This window comes from Sinocyclocheilus grahami, unplaced genomic scaffold, assembly GCF_001515645.1.
Source record: "Sinocyclocheilus grahami isolate Dianchi unplaced genomic scaffold, SAMN03320097.WGS_v1.1 scaffold117.1, whole genome shotgun sequence".
Classification (NCBI taxonomy): domain Eukaryota; kingdom Metazoa; phylum Chordata; class Actinopteri; order Cypriniformes; family Cyprinidae; genus Sinocyclocheilus; species Sinocyclocheilus grahami.
The window spans coordinates 1,624,861-1,639,038 of NW_015505296.1; the positions used below are offsets into that span (position 1 = coordinate 1,624,861).

Below are 14,178 nucleotides of genomic sequence, written 5' to 3' on the forward strand. Positions count from 1 at the left end.
GAGGTCACCGAGGTCCGGACCTCGGTACATTTTTCATTTTTAAAAATAAGATTTGTTCTCTGAATGACTAATTTGCTGTTTAAAACTTCTCTTATGAGTATCTGCATGTATAATTAAGTTTATACAGACAATTTGCAAGAATGTTTAGCGTGTGTGGTACAAAACTGATCGCTGCAAGATGCTGGCGGAGTGAACGAGGCTCGAGAGAGCTGAGAGCCAGATCCAGCTATTATAAGTGTCTTTGGACTTGGACTTGGCCTTGCCACTTAATTTGACACTTTAGAACAGGGTTCCTCAATTAGTTTTCACCGAGGGCCGAATTCTGCCAACAATACCAAACCAAGGGCCACTGACCTATATATATATATATATATATAACAAAGATATCAGTCACTCACTCAAAACTCCACTTTTCTTTTCTACACACTCGCCATGTTTTTGCTGTCACATCGTATCTACACTACGCGACGAATCATTGTAGATTATTTGAACGTTGTGTCAGTACGTTATAAATAGAAGTCAGCAGTTTACTGTCGGGGATTTGTCGTGTCGCGCCACATCCAAGACAGCATCATTGATTATTACGAGTTCTATTGTATTTTATTGCGTCGCACCACGCCGCGCCGCTCGCGTCTGGTGTAGACACGATGTAAGTTAATGTAGCTTTCTGATGCTGCGTTTGAATTTTCATGCCACATTATTTGAAATTAGCCTGGTCAAAACTTTTTTCTCTCACTGGCCGGATGTGGCCCGCAGGCCCGCCTATTGAGGTCCCCTGCTTTAGTAAGTTAATAAAGTGGGACGTTGCATTTTAGGGTTGGCAATATCTTTATTTTATCTTATTTACAAAAGATTTGAACTAATTTCGGTTTATTCTTTATTTATTTTTTCAGTTTTTATTTGTTTTCATAGGAAAATCTGGCAACACTGCATGCCACACTTAAACTGACAGTAATCAAAAAAGCCCACGGACAGGTTATTGCGGACAGGATATTCGGTAAGGCAAACTCAAAAAACAAAAACAAAACAAAACATGGTATTATCTGTCAGAAACGTTATCAATGCTATTACAAACAGCAGCATTTAACACTAGTACACTGTTGTGCCGGGACACGGCATCAGAGTATGGTAGGGGTGTAACATTTCCGTCACACGCTTGAGGTATTTGGCCAATCACAACGCACTGGATAGCTGGCCAATCAGAGCACACTTCGTTTTTCAGAACGATGAGCTTTGTAAAAATCTACGCGTTTCAGAAAGGCGGGGCATAGAGGAGCAACAATAATGTATATTATGTGGAAAATGTGTTTTTTGAACCTTAAACCGCATAAACACATTGCATTACACCAAATACACAACATCATGTTCTTTTTTAGCAACGTCATGACCCCTTTAAATAAAAATAAGTCAATAGAACAGAAAAAGAATAGATAATGCTTGTGTTAGAAGGTCATTATTTATAATAAATAAAAAGAAAATAAGTAGAAAGAATAGAGAATGCTAGTGTTAAAGGCTCTTTCTTTTTAAATAAAACAAGTAGTTAGAATAGAAATAGAATAGAGAGTGCTAGAGTTAGAGGGTCAAATAAAGATGAAAGAGAAGTATTTTTAGCCGTTTCTTGAAAATGATTAAGGACTCAGCTGCTTGGAATGAGTTTGGCAGGTCATTCCAACAGGAGGGAACAGTCTCTCAAGTTGTAGTAGAATGGTTACATTAATGTATGTGTATATTAATGAAGCAAACTGGTTGGCACTCTCACCTGTTTATGTTTTGGGGTCATGTACTTGCTTTGATCAGAAAGAGTCTCAGTTCTGCTGATCAGCTTTGAAAAGTCTTCATCAAATGAAAACCATTTCCCTGTCATTTGTCTCCTGAGGAAAGGCTGCAAACAGAAGCTCTTTATTACTTAATATTAACTCACTCCACTATCAAACATATACATTCAGTTAATTATCAATTTCCAGTTGCATAATCACAGACATTATTGTTTATTTTTATACTTCAGTGATTTATTTACTTCAAGAATCCTGCACATACATGGTATTGATTTGTATTAAAACAAATACGTCATAAAGGTTGTTTGCCTGTTACAATCTGCATGACACGGAGAGTCTGGTGTGACTCTCAAACTACTGCCATTGTTTAACAATGAGAAAAGTGTGCATTTCAGAAGCTCACACCTTAACATCTGTTTTGAAGTCCTCCATCACAGCTTGACTCAATCTGGTGGTCAGTCCATCTATTTCGTTTTGAACCAGCCCTAGCTGAATCGGGCAGGTGTCTTGATAGCTCTCCATGTGCTCTCTGGAGAAAAAAAAATTGAAATGATATAGTATTATAGTACTGTAGTGTCAGCTGTAAAAAAGAGAAACTAGGGCTGGGCGATATAGCTAAAAAAATGTATCACGATATAATGTTTCATATAATTTGGTATCGATAATTATTTAATTTTTTTATAACCTTTCTTAAACAAAGAGCAGTAGAAAAAAGGTTTAAATTTAACCATTGTATTTTTAATTTACCCAATTTATTAAGAAAAAACAACACCTTATTTTAGTTTTAACAGTCAAACACAAAATATCTGCTTATAAAATATATGGAGATATTTGTTTCAATTTTATTTTGTGTTTGACTGTTAAAACTAAAATGTTTTGTAATATTTAAGAAAAATGTAATAATGGATTCATATCTAAAATCTAAAAAAAAAATTCTCTCTCTCTCTCTCTCTCTTAGAACTCCCTTGTTTAGTTAGAATAGCCCAAGGTCTTTGGTTTAAGTTTTGGAGAGGCACATCCAGTGGTTTCCATCATTCTGGAATTCCCCACTATCAAGGACTCCCCCTGCCAACTGCCTGACTGCCTCTATATAGCACAAATTCCAAGAAATCACGTGACTGATTGTTACGTTTGTTTGTTTTTTATTCATGACATTTAAAATGGCTGGCTCAAAAACAGCTGGTACCTAAACTGAGATTATGAGATAAAATTAGATAAGATCAAATGAAAATTCTTCCATTGATATAAATGTGAATGGTAACAAATAGCTTTTCTCTGTCTATTAAAGACCTCCTGGCTTTGTAAACACAAAATCTTTGTGAATGGGTGCTCGTGAAATAATTGAACTAGACTAATGCGGCTAGCTATATAATATTTCTGCTCCTCCCAAACACTTGAAATAAAGAATTTTCAATGAAAATGACGTTTGGGCAGTGTGTTGTGTAAATGACTTACTTCAGGGCACTAAAGCTGTTGATGTAGCTGATGTGATACTCTGCCCAGAGAGAGGAGTTAGACAGAGGACTGCCCCACTTAACAAACGCTGATTCAAACCTACAAATAACCACAACCAGTCATACAGAGAAATAAAACAAACAAACAAAAATAATTAAATACTGCCCAAATTCTATGCAATAAAACTAAAAATAAACCAATGACTTAATTTATTAGATATTATTGAGGAGAAATAAACATGGAAATGTGTTTCATAGGATGTGGTTTTGAGTCATATGTATAGATTGGCAAAAAGAAACTGGGAAATGATATGCCAGTCTTTTTTACTATAATAACTGTAAAATTAGCACATAACAGCTGTTAAGTGAAAGAAACTTGAATAGTTGTCCTCTGTACATAAAATATAGACTACAGAAGCTTTTAGAGCTGTAAATGTACAAAACTGACTTCCAATTAGCATGTTACTGTAGTTATCTTTCACAAACCGTTTTGGAAAGGTCTTCAGTTCCTCCAAACAGGAACGCACAACCTTCTGCTCAAGGTTCACATCGATTCTTCTGGATCCTTGTACATGCCCTTTAATATTCTGGGAAAGAAAACAACATAAATGTGTTTTGTCCCCTTGTGCTGTTTTTTAATTACAGTGTCCTCGAAAAGATTTGGGCACTTAAACCACTTACAAATGTCTAAATGGCATCAAATTGGATTGAAAAAATATTGAAACCAAGCGGCATCTGCACACAAATTATGCATTGGTAATGTACTGATCTTACATAGACAACAAAGCACTTGAACATGCTTGATCATGAACTCATAATTACAACTTCATAAATGTGAAGCAGGACATTTCTAATAGCATGTGAAGACAGCATAAGTTTCCTAATTAGTTTTGGGACCACTATTAGTTAGTTAAAATACATGTCCAATACTGCCCTCTATTGGTAAACAAATGCCCTCATGAGTTTGTGGCAGTATAAATGGGAAATCAAAGGACTTTGCTTTAACGCTCATTTTACTTCCATGTAAAACTGAGTTAAGGTGAGCTAATTATGAAAGTCTGCAGTCTTACAGTCCAGATGTCCATGTCAATGTGTGAGCGGTATATTCCCTCATCAATCACTGGTTTTCTCTTTTCTCTCCACATTTCCTCATTCTCCAACTCAATAATTATGTTGAGTGATGTTTTCATGTCAGCCTGTTAAGAGCACAGATTACATTGAATTCAGAAACTCTCAGATATCATCTGACATCATACTGTCAGTACGATCTCACTACTAGTGTTATCTCAGATGACAAATGTGCTTTTATGCTACCTGTAAGCAAGCACAGTATTTGTCTTTTATCTGATTAAGGAAATCGTTGTCCAGTGTCAACACTCTCTGATCTTCCTTCAACTCAGGCTGCAGAGAGCTGCTTCCCATTACCTTCTCACTATGGAAACAGCAATTCAATTCATAATTAAAGCCATAATCATAACCTTTAAAATAATAGTACAGTCACATCTATAATCATAAATCTCATAATCTGTCATAAAACACATCTCTAAACTCTCAAGGGATATCCATTAAATATATGGTTCTGTGCATTATTTTGAAACCAAGTTCTTCAAAATGAATCTCATCAACTGGATCACAAATGAGTATCCTGATAAGGATTGAAGGCGGCTTGAATAAATCAAGATGAGCTAGTCATCACACTGAACCAAAACTGTGTTTGGGTCATTTAAAGGGTTAGTTCACCCAAAAATGAAAATTAGCCCATAAATTACTTTCCCCTTCGAGTCTTCCTAGGTGTATATGACTTTCTTCTTTCAGACCAATCCAGTCGGAGTTATATAAAAAATTGTCTTTGATCTTTCAAGCTGTTTCATGGCACTCAGCAGGTGTTGCATGCATCAGTCCAAAAGAAGCTAAATAAAAAAAGTGTCTCACACGGCTCCGGGGGGTGAACAAAGGCCTTCTGTAGCGAATCGATGCGTTTTTGTAAGAAAAATATCCATATTCAAAATGTAATAATCACTTTAATGTAGCTTGCACTCACTGTTCTACACGGAAGCAGTTCCGGGCTGATGACGTATGGAGGTCAGCTTTGCGCATGCACCGCTCAGAAGTGATGAACATGGAAGCGCAGGGGAGCGATCAAAACAAAACAACGTCACTAATTAGAAGTACAAAACGAGGATTTGTAAAGTAGAATGTTGGAGGATTTTGATATAAGCTAAGAGGAGACTGGTTTTCCTTGACTAAAGTAAGGAAACTCTGCTTCCTTTGCTCCTGTAAACAAATGTTGGTTTTCACGAGACTCACCGGTGCATGCGCAACGCTGACCTCATACGTTATCAGCCCGGAGCTGCTTCTGTGTACAACTGTTGGCGCAAGCTACATTAAAGTGATTATTACACTTTGAATATGGATATTTTTCTTACAAAAACGCATTGATTTGCTACAGAAGGCCTTTGTTCACCCCCCGGAGCCGTGTGAGACACTTTTTTTTATGGACGGGTGCTTTTTATTTAACTTCTTTTGTACTTAAGCATGCAACACCCACTGAGTGCCATGAAACAGCTTGAAAGATCAAAGACAATTTTTATAGAACTCCGACTGGATTCGTCTGAAAGAAGAAAGTCATATACACCTAGGATGACTTGAGGGTGAGTAATATATGGACTAATTTTCATTTTTCACTAACCCTTTAAAAACACTAACACTTTCACAATTTGAGAAGGGGATGTTTGGAGCTCTGGACATACATCTAAAAAGCCTCTGATCTCACAGTAGATCAGTCTTTTGATTGGCTTGTGTGAATGAGAATGTGAATCCAGTGAAACTCCAGGTTTAATGTCAATGACATCAAACACCATTGGTTCATGGATCAAATGCCATTGAAATGAAAACTGACGTGGTGTTTAAAGGTGGGGTAAGCGATTTCTGGTAGCCAATGTTGACATTTGAAATCACCAAAACAAACACACCCCTACCCCAAAAGGGTCTCGTCCCTATTTTGATAGCTCCACCCCACACATGCGTACGCAACCCAGGCACCGATTAGTTCTGTGAAACAAAGCAAAACCAATGTTACACCGTGTCTACACCGGACGCGAGTGGCGCGGCGCGACAAAATACTATGGAACTCATTATAATCAGTGATGCTGTCTACACCATAGATATATATACATCTCTATGGTCTACACTGGATGTGGCGCGGCACGACACGACAAATCCCTGACAGGAAACTGCTGCTGCTTTCTTTTTATGACACATTGACACAAATTTCAAATGATTTTCAACGGTCGCTTTGTCGCATCAGTGTACTAGACAGACTTTAGTTGTTGCGGCGCAGACACGGTGTTACTCACCTATCGAGAAGAAACAAAGCAACCTCGGCGTCCGATCGCAGGCCTTCCACTCCTTGAGTTCTCTCCAGCACTGGAAAGCTGATCCGATATTTACACGGATCCTACTTCTTGCCTTAAGCCTTCTTTTGTTCCACAGACGTTTTCCTCTTTTGTTTTTTATCCGCCATCTCTATCTTTCTGTCGCTCGGCTCGCTAATCTGAGCACTGAACGCTCTCTCCTCCACATCATGAGTAGAGACGCCCCTTACTGCTGATTGGCTACAAAAAAAGTTTGTTTTGCTAGTCGACCCGAATCAGTTTTCTAAAGCGTTTTTGAAAAACCACTTACCCCACCTTTAAGTGAACAATGACTGAAAATTTGTCATGCAAAGCTATTGTATAGTTTCAGAAGATCTCAAATATATACTTTTGTTCAACAGTTTGGCGTCAGTAAGATGTTTTTTTTTATTTTTTAGAAAGAAATTAATACTTTAATTTAGCAAAGATGCATTAAATTGATCAAAAGTGACCAAAAATACATTTAGAATGTTACAAAAGATTTCTATTTCAATCCTTTTGTTTTGAACTCTTTGATCATCAAATAATTCTGAAAGAAAAATATATCAGCACAACTGTTTTCAACACTGATAATAATAAGCAATGCTTCTAGAGCAGCAAATCAGTATATTAAAATTACTTCTGAAGGATCATGTGACACTCACGACTGGAGTAATGATGCTGAAAATTCAGCTTTGCATTACATTAATAAATTACATTTGAAAATATATTAAAGGGGTCATATGATGCTTTTTTAAAGATCATTATTTTGTGTATTTGGTGAAACAGAATATGTTGACATGCTTTAATGTTCAAAAAACACATTATTTTTCAAATACTGTACAGTATTGTAGGTCCTCTATGCCCCGCCTCTCTCAAACGCTTCGTTTTCTACAAAGTCCCTCCTTCCGACAAGCGCAGTCTGCTCTGATTGGCCAGCTGACCCAGTGCATTGTGATTGGCCGAACACCGCAAGCACTCGTCGGAAATGTAACACCCCTTACCATAATCGCAAGCTTCATCTTTCAAAATAAATATAAAGACAGAGCCCGAAAGGGGAACAGAGTCGCGTGACAAACACAGTGATGAAGCTGGTATGTGTTTGCAGTACACAAGCCACAGTTAAGACAGCTGACTCCACTGTGATGTTACCCCACCCCCCCACCTCTCTCTCTCTCACACACACACGCACACGCACACACACTTACTTAAGCTAATAACAAAACAGTAGCTGATTCAGAAGCGCCAGATTGTCATAGCAAAGTCAGAATGACCTCCTCTCCTAGGTTCACTCCTCATTCATTTTATGGACGTTCACGAAACGTCCATAAAATGCATTGCTGTTCTGTTGTAAGTAATCTTAAAGATTCCTAAATGCATCTACTTTCGGAAGGCCAAATAAAGTGCTTTTGCTTTCACCTAGAAACACACCGTTTCCCTGACATGGCTGCTTCAACACTAACTGCAGTTACTGAAACCACGCCTTCTTTCTTTGCGTGCACATTTGGGCGGCATTATGCAAATATTTCCAGTGTGGTAGATATGTGGGGGCGTGTTAGAATGAGCCGTTTTAGAGGGCGTGGCAGAGTCTTAACTTTGATAAAGAATATCTCTTTGGTTTTGAGACTTTAGTCTTTGCAACTTCAGGGATCTTATCTATACACAATCAGCCTGTAACACTCCAAAGAGAAAGGAAAACTTGAAATCTCATTATATAACCCCTTTAACATTGAAAACAGTTAGGCCTATTTTAAATTGTAATTTCACAATATTACTGCATTTTGATCCAGAAATGGAGCCTTGGTGAGCATAAGAAACATAAAAAAAATTCAGTCTTACCAATCCCAAACTTTTGAATGGTACTGTAAATTAAATAATGAAATATGTATTTGATGGTATTTTTTTAAAATCATTTCCAAACTTGACATTCACTTTTTATAATATGGAACAAACAGCCAGGATATTCTTCAAAAATTCACCTTTTGTGTGTCTCAAAAATATAGTTCATACAGGTTCGAATCAGCATGCTTGCTTCAATATCAAAAAGGGTTTTAAGTTATACTGACCTTCTGTATTTAGAAAAACTAAATCTAAACTGAGGAAACCTCACCTGGGGTAGCGATGAATAATGAACTCTAGAAGAGCATAGTAATCTTTCAGCTCTGTCACCTTTTCCAGAAGTCTCTTTAGATGCTCTCCGACAGCCTCGTGATAGCAGAACACATAGGTTTCAAACACATTAAAATCTTCTGGATATGAGCTCTGAAGCTCAGTCTTCACTCTCTCCAAATCCTCCACCACAGCTTTACCCAGAAGCCCCAGATGCACTGCCAGGCAGGAAGCGTTCTGCTCAAGGCTGTCCAGATGAACTTTCTTCAGTGTATCTTGAACCCCGTTTAGTACCGCATCCCTCCATGCTTCCCTCAATCCCTGCATCGCTCCTGGCTCTCCCTGTCTCTTCTCTTCCTCCAGGATAATGTGTGCTACATACACCAGCTGCTCTTTATTGCGTGGGGGAAGAGCACTGGAGTTGCGTACAATGACAAACATTTTGTTCCTTAATGTGCCATAGAGCAGACTGAGATCTTTCTCTTTATTGACTAGTTCGATGGGATAGTCTTCTTGATCCAGAGCTTGATGCTCCTTCTGAAACTCCAGGCATAGTGACAGTAGATTCACGTAGGCCTTCTCTAAAACTTCCATATCTATCAGTATGTTAATCTCCATTACTGCAGAAAATAACAGAAAAAAGGAGAACAAAAAGCAAAATATTATAATACAGATGACTACATGAGTTGTGTCGGTTGTGAACGGTAGTGTATATGTGGATTGTTGTTCAGCATGACATGTGGTTATACACCATATAAACCCATTTTTAACCGCATTTTTATAAAGTAAATTTTTGCATGCCTTTTTATGACCTCATTTCAATTCAGAGAAGATTCACTGCTTGAATTCACAGGAACCCAGACAAAATGGTAAAGGTGGGCCCCATACTGTGTAAAGACCCTTGCTAAGAGCAAACTTTTTAAAGGTGATATTTAGGAAAGTAAATATAAATTGAGTACTGCAAATTAGGGTTGCTGCGATAGACGGTGTTGACGGTTTTACCGGTGTGCGGTTATGTCACTTGCCCACCGCGGCACCGCCCCCACCGTCGTTTAGATTTTTTAAAGTAATAAAAATCATTTAGTTCAGTTAGAAAACAGACAATATGCTACAATTAAATTGAATGGGCTGCTCAATGCAGCGTGCCGACAGTCGCATGAGGAGAAGCTGACAAGAAGAGTGAGGTGAGACAGACAAGACGATGGCAGAAGAATTTCAAAACGACATGCAAAAGCGCCTGTTTTAAAAATATTTTGGATTTTGAAAAGCCTGTTGACTTCTGCCATTTATCTAAGGTGATATTGGAAGTTTTTTTAAACATTCATTACTTATTTATTTGGTTACACAGTGTTTGCTGATTTTTATTTATTTAAACTGTGTATTTTTTTTTACATCAGGTATGCCGTGTCTCCAAGCTTTCTTATTAGTTTTTGCTAATAACGTACGTTTCTTATTTATTTGGTTTCACAGTGTTTACTGATCTTCAGTTTGCTACCTAAACTTTGTGTAAGTTATTTGTTATTTTATATTATGCATATAAGCATGGTGTTTTATACATTTTGTTAATAAAAGTTCCATGTTCTACGTTGTATTTTGTTGGTTGAATTGAATTCAAGCAATTGAATTGCCGCTAATTTAAAAGTGAAAGTAAAATGTGCACCACGTTAAGCGAAGTGTTTAAAAGTGAAGTAAAGTGAGGAAAAGAAACAACTGCTTGACACCAAATAGATGCTAATTTGAAAGTGAAAGTAAAATTGTAGAAGCTTTTACAAGCTATTAAAAAACAGAAGAAAAGCAAGGAAAAGAGGGAAAACTACCCCCCCCCCATCCACCCACGGTGATACCGGTGATACCGGTATTACCGGTATTGTCACACGTCGATTAGCCAGTGGGACAATTTCCTCACTGTCACAACCCTACCGCAAATGACCCAAAAGTATTGGTGTAACAAAAATATTAACCAGTCCAAATATCTAAAACATTCATTTAAATTTTTATCTGAAACCATTGATGTTTATAAATCCTTTGTCAACTGCAAAGGGACATGCACTCACACACTCACCTGACAAAGGCACAGGTGGTATCTCTGGCAGAGTATATGTATCTCTGAGCTCCAACACTGTATCTATGACCTCTGTCTGCTCTTCAGATGGAGTCATGGCCTCTGTGACAGGTTCAAGTGGTTCTTGTTTGTGTTTTTTAGTACCCAGACCCAAACTCTGCCGGATCGATGCCCCTCTCCTTGCCAATGAACCTGTTATTTCAACTGCAGAATCTGAGAATAACGCAAACGGTTACTGGAGATGATTTATGTATTATGTATAACATTCAACTGAGCAAATGGTAGTTAAAAAAAAATCAACATGACCATGTAATATGAAAGCTCTTTTTACTTAACCAGTAACTTATACAGTGAGCTATTTACCCTACGTTTGACCCTTTTAGTGAATAAACATTTATAGTTTAAAGAGAATATTTAACTGAATAATCTAACATCTTAATGTACACTAATGCAGTGGATTTGTGTACCCTCATATACATTTCTTTATACCTTATTCCCCAATGATATAATAAACATGATATGAAGGTCAAGAGGACACATTCTTTGTTCATGTAACTGTTCTATTAATTTTAGAAATAAGCATGGTAAGGTGTGTTGTTGTGTTTTGTTTTTACATATGTGAAAAATACGCAAAAAGTTCAATCAAAATGCAGGTATGAATTATGAACTAAAGCTTAAACTCCCAAAAAGTACAAAACATTTCAGCAACAAACCTTTCTGTATTGTTCGCAACATTTACTATCAACACTTCCTGTCATGATAGCCCACATTGTTTTTCACTTGTCTAGAGGTGAATCTAGTGACATGCAAAGACCAGTCACCTGACATAGTTCTGGCAAGAGAAGCCTTTTCTGCCTTTGGACTCTGAAATGAAGATTGTGAGGGAGATCCTCTGCTCAAACCTGAAGAGAGAAACATGCAAGGAGCTTCAGCTAATTAAAAGTCTTATAAAATATAACAAAACGCAGCTGTTTCTTGGCTAACAGTTCACCTGGTTGTTTATAATTAGGGTTAAACCAGCACTGTTTACACTCAAGCACTTTATAAGTACCGTAACGTCTGCTTTAGCTTTTAAACTACTGAACTTGAGAAGCCATTGTCACAAAAAGCAACACATTTCACCATGTCTAGTGGTTATACACTTACTTGGAGAGTGCGGTGGTCGTAATGGAGAATTTGAGCTTTGGTCATCTGTGTTCTTTGACCTTTTGTTTTTAAATACAATAGGGCTCTTTTTACTGACCGCTTTCAAACTTTCTCTGAACGACATCCTAAATCCAAGACTCTTCTCTTTGACTGGACTTTCCATCTGTCTTTCACCATTTTTCGAACCCTTGGTTGCATCCTCAACCCATTCTGATGGGTCATTAACCTCATTTCCACTATCTACTTCTTCTTTTGTAGTTTCTGCCATTTGACCATGCATCAGTCAGATAAAGCCTGCAGAAAATATATCAAGAACTTTAAGAAATCTTGAATTATTGCACTAAAAACACAGTGGAAGTTTTGACGCGAGTGTGAGAATGAAACTGTTGAATCTATCAGCAGGTTCATCATGATGTCGGAAGTTTTTTGTTTACTGACAACATGGTCTTTTTTTCAGAGGGGTGTAGACGGCATACATCGTCATAACAACAAAAAGACGTGAACTCATATTAACACGCTGAACAGCCAAAAAAAGTTAATGAGTCATGTGTAGTGCGGTTCTACTACAGATCTCTAAACAATTAGGCTACACACACCTCACATACCATAAATACCATGATACCTGCATGTAAATTATTAATGTGAGATCTCCTTCAGACTGTGCAAGAAGCTCAACTTCTTCAATCCCAAACGAGAGTGATAACAATTCTAACTTTCTCATTCTGTCTGAGAAAATAACTGTTTCAATTTAAAGTGTTCAATTTAACATTTAAAGTAAAGTCACTTCACAATACGGGTTCCAAACTTAATAGATTAACCTCACATATGGTGAATACTTACACATTTGTTAATACACTCTACACTCCACTGCCATTTAAACAGGTGTATTGCTGTATAAGTTAATCATAAACGTCTAAATTCGATATGCTGTCCCACTTTAAATTATTATAACCTCGGTTTATTTCACCAAAGATGACAGGTTGGAAGAAGTCTCTTAGTTATGGAAATATCTCCTTTATAACACCGAAAGCAACACCAGAAGTGGCTAACTATGGTAATTTGAAGAAATTACACCATGATAAATCTTTGTAAAGGGCTTAAATGCGAAACACTACAGGCAGAGTTTTCTCTCTGAACTAGATTACACTACGCCTTCAGTGTGTCACGGACAACATCTCAAAGAAATTCGTTACAATGACACATTACAGCAATGTAACATCAGTTTTTATACCACTCTGAAGATTAAATTTCTGTTATTAGCACATCCACGGCAACCTGGATTAAAGGTAGCTGGGAAGGCTAGAAGGTCAGTCACTTTTAACTTCTTCAAAGGTCAGTCATTTATACCACGTTAAAAAACTTAGCTATTATTATTAATAAAATTATTTTATAAATATGTTTGTAAACATCGCACGGTAAATCGATGCCCGGACTCACCTGAGATCCGATTTCCTTGTCAAAGTCTGCCACTCGCAATTATCTGTCACTTTTCACATAAGCTATTGCAAAACAAACAGCTGGCAAACGCGCTGCACCGACAGGTTCAACCGCAAGATGTATACAGAGCTGCAAAAAACCCTGGTTCACACAATAGAGCCTCTGGTATTCACCTTGAAACGTCACTGAATAGGTGCACTGGGGCGCTCTGGTACAGGAACTATAGCTTCAGATTTTAGTTTCAGATTCACTATAGTTCTAGACAGAGTTGATTACACACCACTTTCTGAATCCCATAATCTATTCTATGGAAATAAAATTGTGCCTACTACTGAGAAATAAAGTGGTTTTTCAAAACATCATGAGTTTAATTTATGAGCAAAGTAGCATATTCACAAAACAGCAAGTCCTGTGCCTTCTTGGTTTTATTTATTTATACAAACGGTTAGTACATAAAAAAATATATTTTTATTATTATTAAAATACAACTTTATTATGCAAACTAATTAAGTGACATCTAGTAAGTTAAAATAAATTTTAAAAAGTGTCATAAACAGTCCCCCTGTGTCATGGGGACGATGTTAATGGCACTTTCTGTTAATTTGTAACTAAATGGAAACATTAATGTTTGTTTTTGTCAGATATTAGCTCAATGACAGGAACAAGACGGAATAGGAATACTGCAGCAACGTCAAGTTTATTGAACCAATGGCAGGATTAGGCAGGTGAGCATTAACTTGGATGAAAAATTGTGGATGGAATAAACTGAATGATAACTTGAATCTTATCTCTTGCAAGTGCAC

At 37.3% G+C, this 14,178-nt stretch overlaps 1 protein-coding gene across 1 annotated transcript; it reads right to left on the reverse strand.

Annotated features, from left to right (window-relative positions):
• Positions 1 to 1,585: 1,585 nt before the first annotated feature.
• Positions 1,586 to 13,562, reverse strand: LOC107589593 (uncharacterized). Its single transcript, XM_016278074.1, has 11 exons — positions 13,376 to 13,562; positions 11,939 to 12,232; positions 11,614 to 11,694; positions 10,793 to 11,005; positions 8,732 to 9,350; positions 4,544 to 4,661; positions 4,300 to 4,425; positions 3,716 to 3,816; positions 3,231 to 3,329; positions 2,181 to 2,304; positions 1,586 to 1,882 (listed from the first exon to the last, which is right to left on the reverse strand). The coding sequence occupies exons 2-11, from the start codon at positions 12,216 to 12,218 to the stop codon at positions 1,730 to 1,732; spliced, it is 1,914 nt and encodes a 637-aa protein (XP_016133560.1). The 5' UTR covers positions 12,219 to 12,232; positions 13,376 to 13,562; the 3' UTR covers positions 1,586 to 1,729.
• Positions 13,563 to 14,178: the final 616 nt, after the last annotated feature.